Source organism: Macaca nemestrina, chromosome 5, assembly GCF_043159975.1.
Source record: "Macaca nemestrina isolate mMacNem1 chromosome 5, mMacNem.hap1, whole genome shotgun sequence".
NCBI lineage: Eukaryota > Metazoa > Chordata > Mammalia > Primates > Cercopithecidae > Macaca > Macaca nemestrina.
The window spans coordinates 135,979,103-135,996,959 of record NC_092129.1 but is presented as its reverse complement, the minus strand read 5'-3'; the positions used below and the strand labels follow the sequence as shown (position 1 = coordinate 135,996,959).

Genomic DNA, 17,857 nt, shown 5'->3' with positions numbered 1-17,857 from the left:
TTTAAGATGTTCCTACTGTGGTAGATAGAGAGCTACAAAATACAATAGATAATATAGAAGTGTGTTAAAAAAAAAAAAAAAAAAAAGGAATAACCAGTTCTGCCAGGGTGAATAGTAGGGTCATGAGGAAAAGACATTTGAGCTAGGTTTTGCTAGATGTTTTTAAATAAAATGTTTTTCTTCCATAATGAATATGAAACAATTAGAAAAAAAATGGGAAAACTGAGTTTTCAAGGATGAGTTCTTCAGGAAAAAGCCAAAGCTTTTAGAGAAATTGGATTCATTCATTCATTCATTCATATTCATTTAGCAAATATTAATTGCCTTCACTCCAAGCTAGATTCCAAGAATCCAACAAACGGTACTTGCCAAACGGAACCTGTTGGCTGGCGGGATGATAAGAGATCAGACAGTTGCCACACAATGTTAAAAGTGCCATGAAAAAGTAAGCATAGGGTGATGTGGAAGCACATGGTGCCTCTAATCTGGACAGATGGAAGATACTGAGATTTACAGTTAGGCAAGGGTCATTTTAAGCACTGCCTTATTGTATTTGTATTTAATAACATTTCGAAACATGGAGTAGAAGGAAAAGTGCAGGCAAACTATAAGAAGCTTCCAGGGATGTGTCTAACTTTGCAAATGAACAAAAATCTAATGTAGACATATCCTGGAAACTTCCCATAATTTACCTGCACTTTTCCATTCCAAATGTAGGTTTGGACATTTAACAAACAGAGGCCTCAAAGGGTTATCCTGTTAAGATTTTAGTAGATACAGCAGGGGCTTGAAGGAATGTTGATTCCATATCTCTTGGCCTCCTTTTATGAATCCAGTTCTGTGCTAGCTCTGTGAGTAAATGAAAATGCCTTCAAAATTGGGATGCCAGAGTTAGCCAGCAAAGCAACAAAGGAACACGTATCAGCTAAGTGTGGGAAGGGAAATATGTACCAGTCGCTATATACTTTCATACGTCATTTTAACCTCATATCAACTCTATCAATTCAGATAATGACACAGGGTTAAAGAATAGAGGCTGAGCACCTGGCTGTCCACAGACACAATGAGCCAGCAGGAGCACCGCGGCAGCGCCCGGGGCCCTCCGAGAGTTCTGGCCTTAATGCCTAGAAATGTGCCATTGTCTCCTGTGTTTCTCGTTCCCGATTCTCGTCGGGAACGCCACTGGCTAGTACGGTGCCTGGCCCCCAGTGCTCAAACCCTGGTAGTTGGGAGGACGAAAAGGAAATCCCTCTCTGTTCCGTCCTCACCGCAGCCCTGAGCCAGGCCCTCACACGGAGGCCTCCAGAGTTAAAGGCGCTCTGAGGAGATGCAAGTTGTGTCCAAAACCTCCCACTTCCGGGTCTCCTGAACGTCCCAAAAAGTTCCTTAGGCCCTTAGGCGTTAGGCCAACCCCAGGCCTCGACTGGCCCCGCCCACTCCCCGCGGCCGGAAGTGGCGGCGCAGAGCGCAGTAAATGCGTGCCCGTAGGCGCGACCTCGGGCGGTTGGTGGGGCTACTGGGTCTTACCAGTCCGCTGCGTGAGTCCCGGAGGGGGGGTTGCCGAGGAAACGCCTCTCCGGCGTCCTTCCCCTCCCCGGGGTCCTTTGAACCTAGTTTGGCTGGGACTCGCCTTCTGGCGGCGCGGAGGATTTCAAGGCCCTGACGCGCGGCCCTGAATTTCCGGAAGTGGGGTCCACACCGCGCAGTCAAGATGTGCTCGACGCCCGGAATGCCGGCGCCAGGGGCCTCGCTGGCCCTGCGGGTATCCTTCGTGGACGTGCATCCCGATGTGATCCCGGTGCAGCTGTGGGGGCTGGTGGGCGAGCGGCGGGGCGAGTACCTGCGGCTGAGCCGGGAAATCCAGGAAGCGGCGGCCACGCGCGGCCAGTGGGCGCTGGGCAGCGCCTCGGCCTCGCCCGGCGAGCTGTGCCTGGTGCAGGTGGGGCTTCTGTGGCACCGCTGCCGCGTGCTCAGCCGGCAGGCACAGGAGAGCCGTGTCTTCCTGCTGGACGAGGGCCGCACCATCACTGCCGGCGCAGGCTCGCTGGCGCCCGGGCGCAGAGAGTTCTTCAACTTGCCCTCGGAAGTGCTGGGCTGCGTGCTGGCAGGCCTGGTGCCGGCAGGCTGCGGCGCGGGCGCGGGCGAGCCGCAGCACTGGCCCGCCGACGCCGTGGACTTCCTTAGCAACCTTCAGGGCAAGGAGGTGCACGGGTGCGTCCTGGACGTGCTGCTGCTCCATCGCCTAGTCCTCCTGGAGGTGCCCGATGTGTTCCAACAGATGCGGGAGCTGGGCCTGGCCCGGCGGGTGCCCGACAGCCTCTTCCGTTCGTTGCTGGAGCGCTATCTCACAGCGGCCACTGCTAGCGTGGGCTCTGGGGTCCCGGTTCTCTCGCGAGTCCCGCTCAAGCAAAAGCAGCCTGGTCTGGATTACTTCTATCCCCAGCTGCAGCTGGGCGTGACGGAGCCCGTGGTCGTAACCCAAGTGTGCCATCCCCACCGCATTCACTGCCAGCTCCGCAGCCTCTCGCAGGAGATCCACCGCCTCTCTGAGAGTATGGCCCAGGTATACCGGGGTTCCACAGGGACAGGGGATGAGAACTGTACCAGCGCCACCTGGGAGGAGAGGGAGGAGAGCCCAGACAAGCCAGGCTCTCCGTGTGCATCCTGTGGCCTGAATGGACATTGGTACAGAGCACTCTTGCTTGAGACTTTTCGGCCCCAGCGCTGTGCCCAGGTGCTTCACGTGGACTATGGAAGGAAGGAGTTAGTGAGTTGCAGTAGCCTTCGGTACCTGTTGCCTGAATATTTTCGAATGCCAGTGGTGACCTACCCTTGCGCTTTGTATGGACTCTGGGATGGTGGGAGAGGCTGGTCTCGGTCACAGGTTGGTGACCTGAAGGCGCTGATACTGGGCAAGGCAGTGAATGCAAAGATTGAATTTTATTGCTCCTTTGAGCATGTATATTATGTCACCCTGTATGGAGAAGATGGGATTAATCTGAACCGTGTGTTTGGAGTACAGTCGTATTGCTTGGCTGACCGAGTCCTTCAGAGCCAGGGAACAGAGGAAGAGGAACCAGAAACATCTCCTCAGTCTCAGTCTCCTGCTGAAGAAGTAGATGAAGAGATTTCACTCCCAGCCTTAAGATCTATCAGGTTAAAGATGAATGCCTTCTACGATGCACAGGTAGAGTTTGTTAAAAATCCTTCTGAGTTTTGGATTAGGTTGAGGAAACACAATGTCACCTTCAGTAAGCTGATGAGGAGAATGTGCGGTTTCTATTCCTCTGCCAGTAAGCTGGATGGTGTAGTTTTGAAACCTGAACCTGATGACCTTTGCTGTGTCAAGTGGAAAGAAAATGGTTATTATAGGGCCATAGTCACCAAGTTGGATGACAAGAGTGTGGATGTATTCTTAGTTGACCGAGGCAATTCGGAAAATGTGGACTGGTATGACGTAAGGATGCTGCTTCCTCAGTTTAGGCAGCTGCCAATATTGGCTCTGAAGTGCACCCTAGCTGATATTTGGCCTTTGGGAAAAACTTGGAGCCAGGAGGCAGTTTCCTTTTTTGAAAAGACTGTGCTCCACAAAGAATTAGTCATCCATATTCTTGATAAACAGGATCATCAATATGTTATTGAGATTCTTGATGAATCAAGAACAGGGGAAGAAAACATTAGTAAGGTAATTGCCCAAGCTGGATATGCCAAGTATCAGGAATTTGAAACAAAGGAAAATATCCCGGTAAATGCCCACTCCCCAGGGCATGTTTCAAATCAGTTTACTACGGAGAATAACAAAATACCTTTTGCCAAAACTGGAGAAGGAGAGCAGAAAGCCAAGAGAGAGAATAAAACCACATCTGTTTCAAAAGCTTTGAGTGACACAACAGTTGTGACAAATGGTTCAGCTGAACCAGTTGTGCAGGAAAAAGTGAAAAGAGCATCTGTTTATTTTCCTCTTATACAGAATTTCTTGGAAATTAAGCCAGGCTCCTCTTGTAAAGGAGAGCTGGAAGTTGGAAGTACAGTAGAAGTCAGAGTGTCTTATGTTGAAAACCCTGGCTATTTCTGGTGTCAGCTGACCAGGAATATACAAGGACTTAAAACTCTAATGTCTGATATTCAGTACTATTGCAAAAATATAGCTGCTCCTCACCAGGGAAACACCCCTGCTTGTTTGGCTAAGCGAACGGTAAACAGACAATGGTCCAGAGCGCTCATTAGTGGGATACAATCTGTGGAGCATGTCAATGTAATATTTGTAGATTATGGAGACAGAGAAATGGTATCTGTGAAGAATATTTATTCAATTAGTGAAGAATTTCTCAAGGTTAAGGCTCAGGCTTTTAGGTGCAGCCTTTATAATTTAATTCAACCAAATGGTCAAAATCCCTTTGTTTGGGATGTAAAGGCGATACAAGCTTTCAATGAATTTGTAGATAATGCATGGCAAAAAAATCTAGAATTAAAATGTACAGTATTTGCTCTGGCTTCAATTAATAATGAAGAACTGTTTAACATTGTGGATTTGCTAACACCCTTTCAGAGCGCATGCCATTTCTTGGTAGAAAAGAGACTTGCGAGACCAGTAAAACTTCAGAAGCCTTTGGAGTCCTCTGTTCAGCTACATTCCTACTTCTATTCTACGCATGATATGAAAATTGGAAGTGAAGAATTAGTGTATATAACGCATATTGATGACCCTTGGACATTTTATTGCCAGCTGGCAAGAAATGCAAGTATTTTAGAACAGTTGTCATGTAGTATTACGCAACTAAGTAAAGTTTTGCTGAATTTAAAAACATCTCCCTTGAACCCTGGAACCTTGTGCCTTGCCAAATATACTGATGGAAACTGGTATAGGGGCATAGTAATAGAAAAAGAGCCAAAGAAAGTCTTCTTTGTTGATTTTGGGAATATTTATGTAGTAACAAGTGATGATCTGCTTCCAATACCTAGTGATGCATATGATGTCTTACTTTTGCCCATGCAAGCTGTCAAATGTTCATTATCTGATATTCCTGATCATATACCAGAAGAAGTGGTGTTGTGGTTTCAGGAGACTATTTTAGATAAGTCACTGAAGGCTTTAGTTGTAGCAAAAGATCCAGATGGAACACTGATTATAGAACTATATGGTGATAATATTCAAGTTAGTGCTAGTATTAATAAGAAGTTGGGGCTACTTAGTTACAAAGATAGAATAAGAAAAAAAGAAAGTGAACTGCTCCCTTCTACAACTGAAAATCTTGCAGAAAAAGATGAGAATATGAAGTTGCCATGTACAGAGTATTTAAGTAAATCAGTAGGGAACAAGTTACATAATAAAGAAATTTCGGAACAGTCATATAAACCTAAGATCAACTCATCATACAAGGAACTCAGACTTTTACAAAGTTTAACAAAAACAAACTTAGTCACTCAATATCAAGACTCTGTGGGAAATAAAAATAGTCAAGTGTTTCCATTAACAACAGAAAAGAAAGAAGAAATTTGTGCTGAGACACTCTTGAAAACAGCAAGAGTAGAAGCCACTCTTTCAGAGAGAAAATTAGGAGATTCATGTGACAAAGATTTACCTCTGAAATTTTGTGAGTTCCCACAGAAGACTATAATGCCTGGATTTAAAACAACTGTATATGTTTCTCATATAAATGACCTTTCAGATTTTTATGTTCAACTAATAGAAGATGAATCTGAAATTAGTCGTCTTTCAGAGAGATTAAACAGTGTTAAAACAGTGCCCGAATATTATGCAGGTCCACCTTTGCAAAGAGGAGATGTGATATGTGCTGTTTTCCCAGAAGACAATTTATGGTATCGTGCTGTGGTCAAGGAGCAGCAACCCAATGACCTTCTCTCTGTGCAGTTTATAGATTATGGCAATGTTTCTGTGGTTCATACTAACAAAATAGGTAGGCTTGACCTTGTTAATGCAGTATTGCCAGGATTGTGCATTCATTGCTCCTTGCAGGGATTTGGGGTTCCTGACAATAAAAACTCTAAGAAAATGATGCATTACTTTTCCCAACGGACCAGCGAGACTGCAATAAGATGTGAATTTGTAACATTTCGAGACAGATGGGAAGTTATTCTTGCTGATGAACATGGGATCATAGCAGATGACATGATTAGCAGGTATGCTGTCAGTGAAAAATCTCAAATAGAACTTTCTACCCAAGTAATTAAAGGTGCCGGTTCAAACTCTGCTAACAAATCAGACGTTGACACTTCAGTATTTCTTAACTGGTATAATCCAGAAAAAAAAATGGTAAGAGCTTATGCCACTGTGATAGACGGACCCGAGTACTTTTGGTGTCAGTTTGCTGATACAGAGAAACTTCAGTATTTAGAAGTAGAAGTACAGACTGCTGGAGAACAGGTAGTAGACAGGAGAAATTGTATCCCATGTCCTTATATTGGAGATCCTTGTATAGTAAGATACAGAGAAGATGGACATTATTATAGAGCACTTATCACTAATATTTGTGAAGATTATCTTGTATCTGTCAGGCTTGTGGACTTTGGAAACGTTGAAGACTGTGTGGACCCAAAAGCACTCTGGGCCATTCCTTCTGAACTTTTGTCGGTTCCCATGCAAGCCTTTCCATGTTGCCTCTCGGGATTTAACATTTCAGAAGGAGTATGTTCTCAAGAGGGAAATGACTATTTCTATGAAATAGTAACAGAAGATGTGTTGGAAATAACAATATTAGAAATCAGAAGGGATGTTTGTGATATCCCTTTAGCAATTGTCGACTTGAAAAGCAAAGGTAAAAGTATTAATGAGAAAATGGAGAAATATTCTAAGATTGGTATTACTAAAAGTGCTCTTCCCTATGAAAATACGGACTCGGAGATAAAGCAGGCTCTTGGGTCCTGCAATCTTGATGTAGGACTTAAGAAATTAAGTAATAAAGCTGTCCAAAATAAAATATATATGGAACGGGCAGATGAGCTTGCTGAAAGAACTGAAAAAGATGTAAACAATATCGGAACCAAACCAAGTAACTTCCGTGACCCTAAAACTGATAACATTTGTGAAGGTTTTGAAAACCCCTGCAAAGATAAAATTGATACTGAGGAACTGGAAGGTGAAGTAGAGTGTCATCTGGTTGACAAAGCAGAGTTTGATGATAAATACCTAATTACAGGATTTAACACATTACTACCACATGGTGATGAAACAAAGGAGATACTAGAACTGAATTCACTTGAGGTGCCACTTTCTCCTGATGATGAATCAAAAGAATTCTTAGAGCTGGAATCTATTGAGTTACAGAATTCTCTGGTGGTGGATGAAGAAAAAGAGGAGCTAAGCCTGGTGCCACCAAGTATGCCACTCTCCCAAGAGTGTGTCACAAAAGGTGCCCTGGAGCTATTTACAGGGCAGATTCCTCTCACCTGTGAAGCTGAGAAACAACCAGAACTAGAGCTACCTACAGCCCAGCTGCCTTTAGATGACGAGATGGATCCTTTGTCTTTAGGAGTTAGTCAGAAAGCACAAGAGTGCATGTGTACTGAGGACGTGAGAAAGTCAAGTTGTGTAGAATCTTTTGATGACCAGCACAGGATGTCATTGCATCTACATGGAGCAGATTGTGATCCTAAAACACAGATTGAAATGAATATATATGAAGAAGAATTTATAGAGTATAAAAACAGGGATGACATTTCAGCATTGATGCCTTTGTTCCCTGAGGAAGAAAGCAGTGATGGAAGCAAGCACAATAATGGTTTACCAGATCATGTCTCAGGTATGTGAATTTTTTTTCCCATTTACTTTTTTAATTTTGTTTGTTTGTTTATTTGTTTGAGGTGAGGTCTTGCTCTGTCATCTAGGCTGAAGTGCAGTGGTGTGATCTTGGCTCACAGCAGCCTCTGCCTCCCGGACTCAAGTGGTCTTCCCACCCCAGCCCAGCCTCCCGAGTAGCTGGGACTACAGGCGTGTGCCACCACGCCCAGCTAATTTTTGTATTTTTTGTAGAGACAGTTTCGTCGTGTTATCCAGGCTGGTCTCAAACTCCTGGTCTCAAGCAATCCTCCTGCCTCAGCCTCCCAAAGTGTCCTTTTACTTTTAAGTTTAACATAGTGACTTTCCAAAGTTGTTTGTTTTAAAGAAAAGAGAATAATTGTTACATGGATTTCTAAAAAATAATTTTTTGTAAGAAAGATTAAAAACCTGGGAAGTGAATCAGATTGGATTTTATGAAGGGCATTTTAAACTTGGGGAAAATATATTGTGAAATCAGTGCAAAATTTTATATGCTGGAAGAAATGCTGAAATATTAGTTTTGTGTTTAAAAATTGAATGCTTAAAATCTATGAGTCTCCAAAAGGTAATCACATTTAAAATGTAATCACATTTATAATCAAGAGGGCAAGTGTTGGTAAGTTTTATAAAACATGGTATTCCCTTGCCAAGTACTATGGTAGGCATAACTTTACAGTAAGGATTATTTTAACAGGGTCTTTTAGACTTAACTGTATCATGCATTGATCTTGCAATTCATTAGAAACCCGCAAACAAAAAAAAATAGATTTAGGTAGCCTATATTAAAAAATTTGTCATGAGTAAATCTTGGAGAACATTTATTATATTAACATTTTTATAAATTATTTTTACTGCTGTTTTCTTTGCTACTTAAAAAAAAATTTAAATGGGTAACTTTTAGCTTTTTATAATCAATGCTATACTTTTTAAATGTCAATTTTTGTATTATGAAATTTGAGCCATTGTAAAAATAAGGAAAATAATGAAATAGTGAGAATGAAAATCAACAAAAAGTGATCAATGTTAACACCATGATGTATTTTCTTTTTGTTGTCTTTTACCATCTTTGTGTATGTCTACTGCATAGTTTTAAAAACAATTTAGATCATACTATCATACAGTATTGAATCCTGCATTTTAGTCCCTTAAAAATGCTTTCAAAATATTTTAATTGCATGGTATGCCATCCTGTGGGTACACATAAGTTATTTAAGTATTTCCCTTGTATTAGATATTTATTCCTCATTGTCACATTTAATAATAGTAAGTATTAACTCTGTGATAAGAATGTCTGCTCATTTGTAACACGCTGCTTTGTTATAGAAATGGCTGTTGTAAGTATAAAAGACACTTGTCTTAATAGTACCATATTTTATTAGCGATTTTCAGTGTTAGAAATCAGATTCACATCCTTATGATGGTGATTTTTTTGTTTGGTTTGTTGGTTTAGAAAAGCAGCAAGAGATTATATGGGGGAGGGGTGCTAGAAGAATTTTAAACAAAATTGAGGGAGACGGTCATATCAATGTACTAATTACATGATATTGATGATATAGAAATAATGCACATTAGGAAAATGCTTTGCTTGTGTATGTTACATTAAGGAATTAAGAGATATGCATTGAGTCTTAATTCAATTTGGCAGCTCAACCACAGAACACCTACACTCTGAAAGCCTTTACTGTTGGATCTAAATGTGTTGTGTGGTCAAGTCTAAGAAACACATGGTCTAAATGTGAGATTTTAGAAACAGCTGAAGAAGGAACAAGGGTAAGTGACGTTTAAGTTCTTTATCTCCAAATGTATTTGCAGACTCTTAAGGAAATTTTACCAGACTCTGTTAGACTAGAGAATGCAATTGAACAAATGTTTACCTGCTTGTTCCCCCTGATAATTTGATGTAATGCACAAATATTTTAAATCTCCATATATAAGAATCGTAGCAAGAAATCATCCTAGGCTGTATCATCTATCTCTCTTACTCTTTCTAAATTCTGTTAGTCATCTAGTTCCACACTTTACACATCTTACCTCTTAGTTGGAATTTTTTATATCTAGTGCCACTACCTTAGTTGAGTCATTTCACAGCTACATTCCTCTAATAACCTTCTATTTTGTTTGCTGCTTCTAGTCTTCTTTAAATTGATGGTCCACGGTGTCAGGGTGAAGTTTGTAAAATGCAAATTTGTTTACATCATTATTGCGTGAAACTTATTAGGGACTTCCAGTTGATTGTGTTTCTCCCGTGATTTGAAAACCACCTGTTTGAGAATTACCTGGTGTATTTTTTAAATTGTATTATAGATTCCTAGGCCTTGGCCTGGCCTGCTAATTCAGAATTTCTGGGGTTAGGATTCCAGAATGTGCATTAATATTCCATTAAAATTGGAGAGCCCCTGACCTGGAACATAAAAGTCAAGCTCATTAACATGGCATAGGAAATCCTTTAGGGTTAAGTGTTTATGTACTCTCTTTGGCCATAATTCTTTATATTTTGTACTTTATATTAGGTGGACATGAAACTTCTTGACTTCTCTTGCATATACAATCTGCCTGCTGTTTCGATATATTTAATAATTCAGTTCTGTTTTACCTATATTCCATCCTGTTACCAAACTGGTTAATTCCAATTTACTTACCCATTGCCTCTACCAGGGAGCCATTCACTGACGTTGTTTTCTAAATTTATCCTTGTCCTCAACCTTCCCCCCGTCCCAAAAAGGCCTTATTTCTGTATTACATTCCTATACCCCTTACTGCTGAAGTCTGTACTTCTATGGTGTATTGTAATTATCTGCTTAGAGGTCTTTCCTCTGCTAGATTTTGAACTATTTGATGTTGAAATTTTATCCATCTTTGATCACCAGTCATAGATACTCTGTATATGTTTGGGAAACTGAAGTAGCATGGAGTTTGAAACATAAGGTTGAAGTTCAATAAATTCATTTTCATTGTTTTTTAAAGTATTTCATTTTAGGGCCAGGTGCAGTGGCTCATGCCTGTAATCCCAGCATTTTGGGAGGCCAAAGCAGGTAGATTGCTTGAGCCAAGGATTTTGAGACCAGAGTGGGCAGCATACCTGTCTCTACCCAAAATACAAAAAATTAGCTGGGCATGGTGGTGTGCGCCTGTAGTCCCAGTTATTTGGGAGGCCGAGGTGGGCAGATTGCCTTGAGCCCAGGAGGTCGAGGCAACAGTGAGCTGTGATCCTGCCACTGCCCTCCAGCCTGGGCAATAGAGCAAGACCCTATCTCAAAATAATAATAATAGTATATTATTTTTAAAATAATTGCTCTGGTACATAAATCAGTTATTTTTTTGAATTGGACACTTAAAAAAAAATTGTTTTCTCCTGTAGGTTTTGAACCTTTCAAATGGTATGGAGGAGATAGTGAACCCTGAGAATGTCTGGAATGGCATACCCAAATCGGATAAGCGTCCACCTGAGGTATGGAATTGTATGAGTAGTAATTAGTGAGAGCATTGTTCTTCATTTTGAAAGGTGATTTAACAAACTATTTCCAAAGCCCTTGCGTTTGGAAAAATGGGAGAAAAATCCTGTGACAATAGTTAAAAGCAGCAATAACAAAATGGATGATTTTGGTCCTTATGCCAAGTATTCTCTGAGAAAACTGTTATTAATGTTTTACTCCTTGATTAGAAAATGTTTTGGTGTTCATGACTCTTATAAAATATATATTAGATGCAGAAAACCTGGGAAATATGGCAATATTAAAAACGAGAAAGTAACAATCACCTGTAATATACCCATCCAGAGACAAGTAGGTTGACCAGTTTGGTTTTCTTTTATAATTTTTCTGTTTATATGTAATGTAAGTATTGCATCTACATAGTTTAGACACAATTGATTTCATCCTATGTGTAGTTTTATATTTTGATTTTCTTCATTTAAGACGATATGGTGGGCAATTTGCCATGACATTATGATGTGTCTGGGCATTTGAATTTATCCTGTTTGGGGTTGGTTGAACTTCTTGAACTTCTCACTTCATAATCTTTGTCTGATAGTTTTAATATCTGGTCCTCTTGGGGTTTGTAGCTGTTGATTTTCTTTTCTCTAGAGAAATGGTCAGCTTTTCTTGGTTCTTTGTATGTTGAGTAATTTTGGATTATATCCTGAACATTTTGCATATTATGTTTTAAGACTTTGGGTCCTGTTAAAATCTGGAGAATGTTGAAGTTTTTGTTATAGCAGATGATCAGCTGGTTTCAATTCATACCACATGTTCTGTTTCTCCTTCTATAGTTGGTGATTCTCCTGTCGGTTTAGTTTTCAAAGCCTTTGCTGTTCAGATCCTCCCGGTACATAAGCCACCCAGGGTAGTCATGGACTTTGGTCAGTGGTTTATATAGTAGTTAGGTGTCAGAGACTTTGCTGTGCTTATTTGGCTCTGTTCTGCATGTGCATAGCTCAGGGGCAATCCTGAGACTTACAGTTCACGTGTAGCATTAGGAGTTAAACATTTTCAACTCTTTTCCTCTCTGAGATGTTCTCCACATTTTCTGGCTCCCAGGATCCTCTTTTATCCAGCCTCCAATGGCCCCTTTTTCTCATCCCCTAGCCAGACAGTATTTTTCTCTCAACCTCTGTTCCACCACACAGTTCTGTTTGATTGCGCATAAGAAGCAGATAAAGAGATAACAAAAACAATCTCCTATTACTACTCTTCAGACAACAGAAAGCTCTTTTCCTGGTTCCACTGGCTAGAGAGATGGGTCATCTCTTACATTTGTAGGTGCCTATGTTGCCATAGCTGTCACCAGGTAGTAACTGGGGCTAGCCACCCTCAGGGCAGGGCCAGAAGAAAAACAGAAAAAAAACATAACACCACAATACAGCAAAGAGATTTCCTACCTATTTCTTACTCTCTAGCATTCAGGGTTCCTTTATCCCTAGTCCCCTGACTATAAATAAGAAATTTCTCTCAGAATTTTACTGTCTGCCCTAGCTGGGCAGTTTTGATTTGGCCCACCCTCAGATCAAAATCAGGAGACAAAGAAGTAAAAAAAAGAAAAGGCCTGTGAAACTCACTCTTGTTGTGAGTCATTATTCACGTTTTTACTTTAATTCTTAATCTACCTATTCCTGTTCACTTTTGAATCTTTGAGTAGTTGCTTTTTATATTCTGTCTAGAATTTTTCATTGTAATCAGTGATAGAGAGGTTATAGTCAGCTTATTCCATCTTGGCTGCACTCAGAAAGCCATAAACAATATTTAATAGCTGAATAATGCTGCATGACACTAGTGAACCATAATGTAGTAAATATTTTCTGTAGTGTTGGATATTTAGGTCATTTGAAATTTTTACTATTAAAAATCATTGAACATCTCTCTTTACATTATGTTAATTACTTTTTTGCTTAGGTCAGAAATAACAGCCTACTACACTTTTTGCGTCAGTATTTACTAAAACTTTTTACATTCAGGTTGTCTCCATCCATTAATTATGAAGAATCCAGAGCCAAATGCATACATATGTACATACAAGATTCAGTTGGATAAAGTTCTCTATGCCTGCCACATAGAAAAGAACTATTTAGGACTATTAAAAGTAAACATAAAATTATGTATCTAGATAAGTAAATAGATAACTACCTCTGGCTTTGACTAAGCCAGTTAGCAGACATATAGAAATTACTTATGAGTAAGGCTCTAAAATTTTTTGATTTAGTTACTAATGAGATTTAAATATCCTTCCCTCAAATTTGAGGAAGCTCTTAAATCTAGATACCTGTCTACAAATGAGCTAACTTTCCTTACAAAGTGAATATTGTATTATGCATGACTTTTTTTATGATACATCAAGTCACTATGATCTAGGAATCTAATTACATTTTAAAAAAATGGTTTCTCATCTGAGTTATTTTATTTTACCATAAGAGTATCTTGTTAATTAGTTTCTGTATCACATAATGCATGCACATGTTGCTGTTGGTTGTTAAAAGGAATATAGGAGAAATATTTCCCTTTTCATTGTCTTTAATAAAGCATCTGTGGCTCTACATGGATACTGTGTTTGAATAACAGCCCCTTGAACAATGATGTGCCTCCCCCCTTCACCAATTACCAGAGTTGTTGGGGGTTTGGGAGCTAAACATTGCAAAAGGGTACTTTACGCCCCATGTAGAGTGCTCCAGGGGTATGTTCTAGAGAAATGAGTATTTGAAGAATAGAAAATGTACTCCATGTGATCCTCATTATAAAATCAGATTGTCATAATTTTGATAAAAATACATTTTGTTGTTTACGTCTTTTCTGGCTTATCTGTGGTTCTATTTCTGATTTGAATTATTTTGTGCTCATGATAGAGAATCAATAGCAATTCAAAGATTCCTTTTGTTAGGCTGTATCCGAAAGAGTAGGGAAAGATCTTTACTTCATGTCATCAGGTGATACCACAATTAAAGGTAACTTGTGTTTTTAAAACAAAATACTTTTATCACCCAGAATTACAATCTCTTAAAAATACTGTTATGCTGAATCCCTCAAACAAAAATGGTTTATCAATTTCTCTGGACATAGGTAGCAGGGAAGAAAAACCACTTTAGGTAAAAAAAGTTTGAATATACTTATGGGAATAAATAACCAAAATGAGGATTTCTTGAAATATAGGAAATTTGTTAATTGATCTTGAGAGTTAAATTATGAATGTGATCAATTCACATTTTAAAGAATTTTATCTGTTAATTAACTCATATGTTCAAATGATCTTTGTTAAATAATCTCTTGGAATTTTTGAATCTTTATATAAGATTCAAATTATTGGTTGGTTCTTGGTATTGCACATTCTTGTTCATAAATAATGCAATGTTCTTAGAAATGAGGCACGTTGAGAATAAAATCAGCTCATGATAGCTTTAATATCATGTGAAAAATATATATTAATCAAAAAGGACAAAGAACTAATTGATTATCAGCCTTGTTCACACCATTGTAGCAAAATATAAAATATGCCAATTTCATAATTTTTAAGAGAAACTTGATTTGATGGTACAGTGTGAGAACCAAAATATTACTAATAAAATAAAACATTATTTCTATGGAAATAATGCCCTGTAGTAACTAGAATACTCATCTGTCCCCCCTCCCTTTTAGAGAACATTACATTTGTCACGGTAACACCCATGGAAATAAATTTTTTTGTTTGTATGTTTCTTTCTGTTTGAAGTTTTTCTCTCTTTGTTTCAGAAAAGGGGTTTGGAGGTGATGGAGATTTAATTGTGGATCTATAGCTGTGGCCAATCAGTCAGAAGCTGCCCTCGAACAAGTGGCATCTTACCCAGACCGACAGAATATTTGAGAAAATTGAAAACATGTAACCACAGGAAGTTGTTATTTTCAAAAACTTTTATATAGGTGGAAAACAAAATAGGTCTCAGGTTGACAGTGGAGTGTATTTATAGTGACACTGTTGTATATATGGATCTGGGATCTTTCCTCTTTATTGTCTTATGTTTCTAATTAGTTGGAAGGATTTCTTTTGCTAAACAGTTCACTAACACATTACATTTCAAAAAACTATTTTGGTACCTTTCAAATACAGTGTTTACATTAAAATAGAAAAATAAAGCCTCATGACAAGTACATTATTTGATTCTACTTAGGATAGCTTTTTAGCAGGATCTCCTTCAGAATTTGTGTCTTGATTTTGAATCTTTGCCTGTTTGTCTAAACATTTGACTAACATTCTGTTTGAATTTGGAAGTATTCTAATACAAGATTTGAATAAAGTTTATCCTTAAATAAAGTTTATCCTTAATATGATGGTCTCAGTTTATTAAAAAGGAAATAGAACTCTTAAATATACTTGGTTCCATCTCTCCTCTATAATGGAGGATTGGGGAAAGCATAGTAATATTAAATGTTAGTTCTTATGTATTAGTCACTTAGCTTGTACTTTAAATGCATTTTTTCACTTTAATCATCAACTTTGAAGTGCATATCAATATTATCCATATTTTATAGGTGAGAAAATTGAAGCTTCATAGAGAGGTTAAATCACTTGCCTAAGGTCAGATAGCTAATGAGTCTCAGAGGCTTGATCAAGCCCAGACCTACCTAACTTTAAAGCCCATGACTTTTTAAACATGATTTTGCAAAGTATAGATCTTAGCTTTTGGAAACAGATCTTAGCTGTATGCTGCTTAACAGATATGTGACATAGGCAAATTATGTAATATTTTGAGATTTGATCTTCTCCATCTGTAAAGTGGTGATGATAAAACCTTTCTTGCAGTGTTTTTTAAGATTAGAAATAATTTATATAAAGTCCCTGAAAAGGTGTAGGCATTTGGTAATTGTTTCTTTTCCCCGAAAAATACTCAGTGTGTACTATGTTAGGTTATTTCTTTTTAACCTTAACTTATTAGATATTTTCAATAGTTATTTTCTCCTTTCAGCATCAGCATGCACCACCAACAAAAGAGATTGTAAGAAAAAAAAAAAAGTGTTGAATGGCACATCCATACAGTTGGAATGTTTATTTCTAAAATAAATGGGGAAAAAAGGTTTGCTAAATGAGACTGGGGTAAAGGTGTATCTCTGTGAAGCATTATCAGACTCTGAAGCCTAATGGAAATAGAATTATGAACCTTAAAAACCAGGTATAATTTCAGTAAGTAGAAGGGAGAGAGGTTTGCATTAAAAGTAATTGAGGTAGATAGGTATATTACTCCTGGAATAATGAATAAACAAGTTTGGCTTACTCGTATAGACAATATAATGTGAATTGTCAGGAGCAAAGCTCAGAGAAGATGTGTTAGGGTCAGATTATAGGAAGCCTTCAGTTTCAAGCTGAGTTTAACTCCCTATTTTAAAACATTTAATCTGAATGGCTACAGAGGTAAAATTTCTCAGAATTAGTGACTTTGCACCTGACGCTACTAAGATAGGACTAGGGTACCAAATGAGTGGTAAAAATTTTTATGTCCCTTGGGAAATAAAATCATTTTCCATGATTCCCATATTTATAAGTATATAAATTCTTAAGCTATATTTTTACCTCCATTTAATTGTGTTACTCTGTTTTACTACTACATATAGAATTGAAAACATAAAATTAATTGGAATATGAAGAAGCTAAATGTAATTCTGAATGTTTTATTATCCTTCACAGCCTTTGTGTGAGTACTAATGTATTTTAACTGGAATCCCTGCTATATGCTGTAATACCTATGGAACCTTTCTTTAGTAAGTAGAATGCCTTAAAGAATTAAAGAAAATGCCAAAAATTACCAATTTTCTCTAATCCACTGCCTTTGCCTCATCTCTAATATTCTTAACCCTTCTCCACTCCTCATTTAATCATCATTTGAATTTGTGTAGTACCACCAATCCTGTGCTAAAACAATGGGCTTTTGCTTGTTCTAATTTTTCTTACCATGACCAAAAGTCAAAGAAAAGTGCTGCCAAATTCTACCTAGAATATCGTGTTGCTAAAATTAAACTCTACCACCCATAGTAGATAATAAAAAGCAAGAAATTCTGTTTTTACTGTATGTTTAGAGGGTCTTGTATCATTGCAACAGGTTTTCACTGGCATTTTGCCTGTTTTAATCTACTTGTCTGTCAAAGTAATGTAAACGCATGTTTTAACTTCGACACTAAAAAGGAAACATCTTTGTAAAATTAAAATTTAGGCTGATATGAACGTTGTATGCTGTATTCTTTCTTTACATCTAAAGGGAAAAAATTCTTAGTCCAAGCTTCAATCACGATTACAGTATAGCCTATATTTTAAAATATAAGTCCTTGGGAAAATACATTAAAAATCTCTCTCTCTCTTTCTCTCTCTCTCTCTCTCTCTCTCTCTCTCACACACACACACACACACACACACACACACACACACATAATTTTAGGCAGTTTTGAAGCAAGACTTTTAAAACTGTTTTAATCCTAATTCTAATTCTCTGTTCCTGAAGAGCTCTGTAACATGATGTGTTGATTGGTTGTATTAATGTTGGTCCCCGGGATAAGATTCTCATCATCTCCTTCAATCAAGCAGTCCCACTGATCAAAATCTTTATGAAGTCCTGTAAAATATAAAGTGTTAATG

The 17,857-nt window shown here is 38.5% G+C and overlaps 3 protein-coding genes across 6 annotated transcripts in view; 2 read left to right on the top strand and 1 right to left on the bottom strand.

Moving 5' to 3' along the window:
- LOC105490921 (solute carrier family 25 member 27) overlaps nt 1-9,541 on the top strand; it is a 41,885-nt gene extending 32,344 nt beyond the window's left edge. Inside the window, exon 10 of the mRNA XM_011756912.3 lies at nt 9,423-9,541. The gene's annotated coding sequence lies outside the window, so the exon portion shown is untranslated. The remainder of the gene's footprint in view (nt 1-9,422) is intronic.
- LOC105490923 (tudor domain containing 6) lies at nt 101-17,445 on the top strand. The gene is made up of 4 exons (XM_011756919.3): nt 101-7,760; nt 9,423-9,547; nt 11,136-11,225; nt 14,989-17,445. The coding sequence occupies exons 1-4, from the start codon at nt 1,712-1,714 to the stop codon at nt 15,016-15,018; spliced, it is 6,294 nt and encodes a 2,097-aa protein (XP_011755221.2). The 5' UTR covers nt 101-1,711; the 3' UTR covers nt 15,019-17,445.
- Nucleotides 17,446-17,675: 230 nt separating this feature from the next.
- Nucleotides 17,676-17,857, bottom strand: part of LOC105490920 (phospholipase A2 group VII) — a 32,370-nt gene continuing 32,188 nt past the window's right edge. For all 4 annotated transcript variants that reach the window (XM_011756910.3, XM_011756907.3, XM_011756908.2 and 1 more), the window contains exon 12: nt 17,676-17,834. In XM_011756910.3, coding sequence (XP_011755212.2) covers nt 17,704-17,834 — 131 coding nt within the window. In that variant the 3' untranslated portion in view covers nt 17,676-17,703. The remainder of the gene's footprint in view (nt 17,835-17,857) is intronic.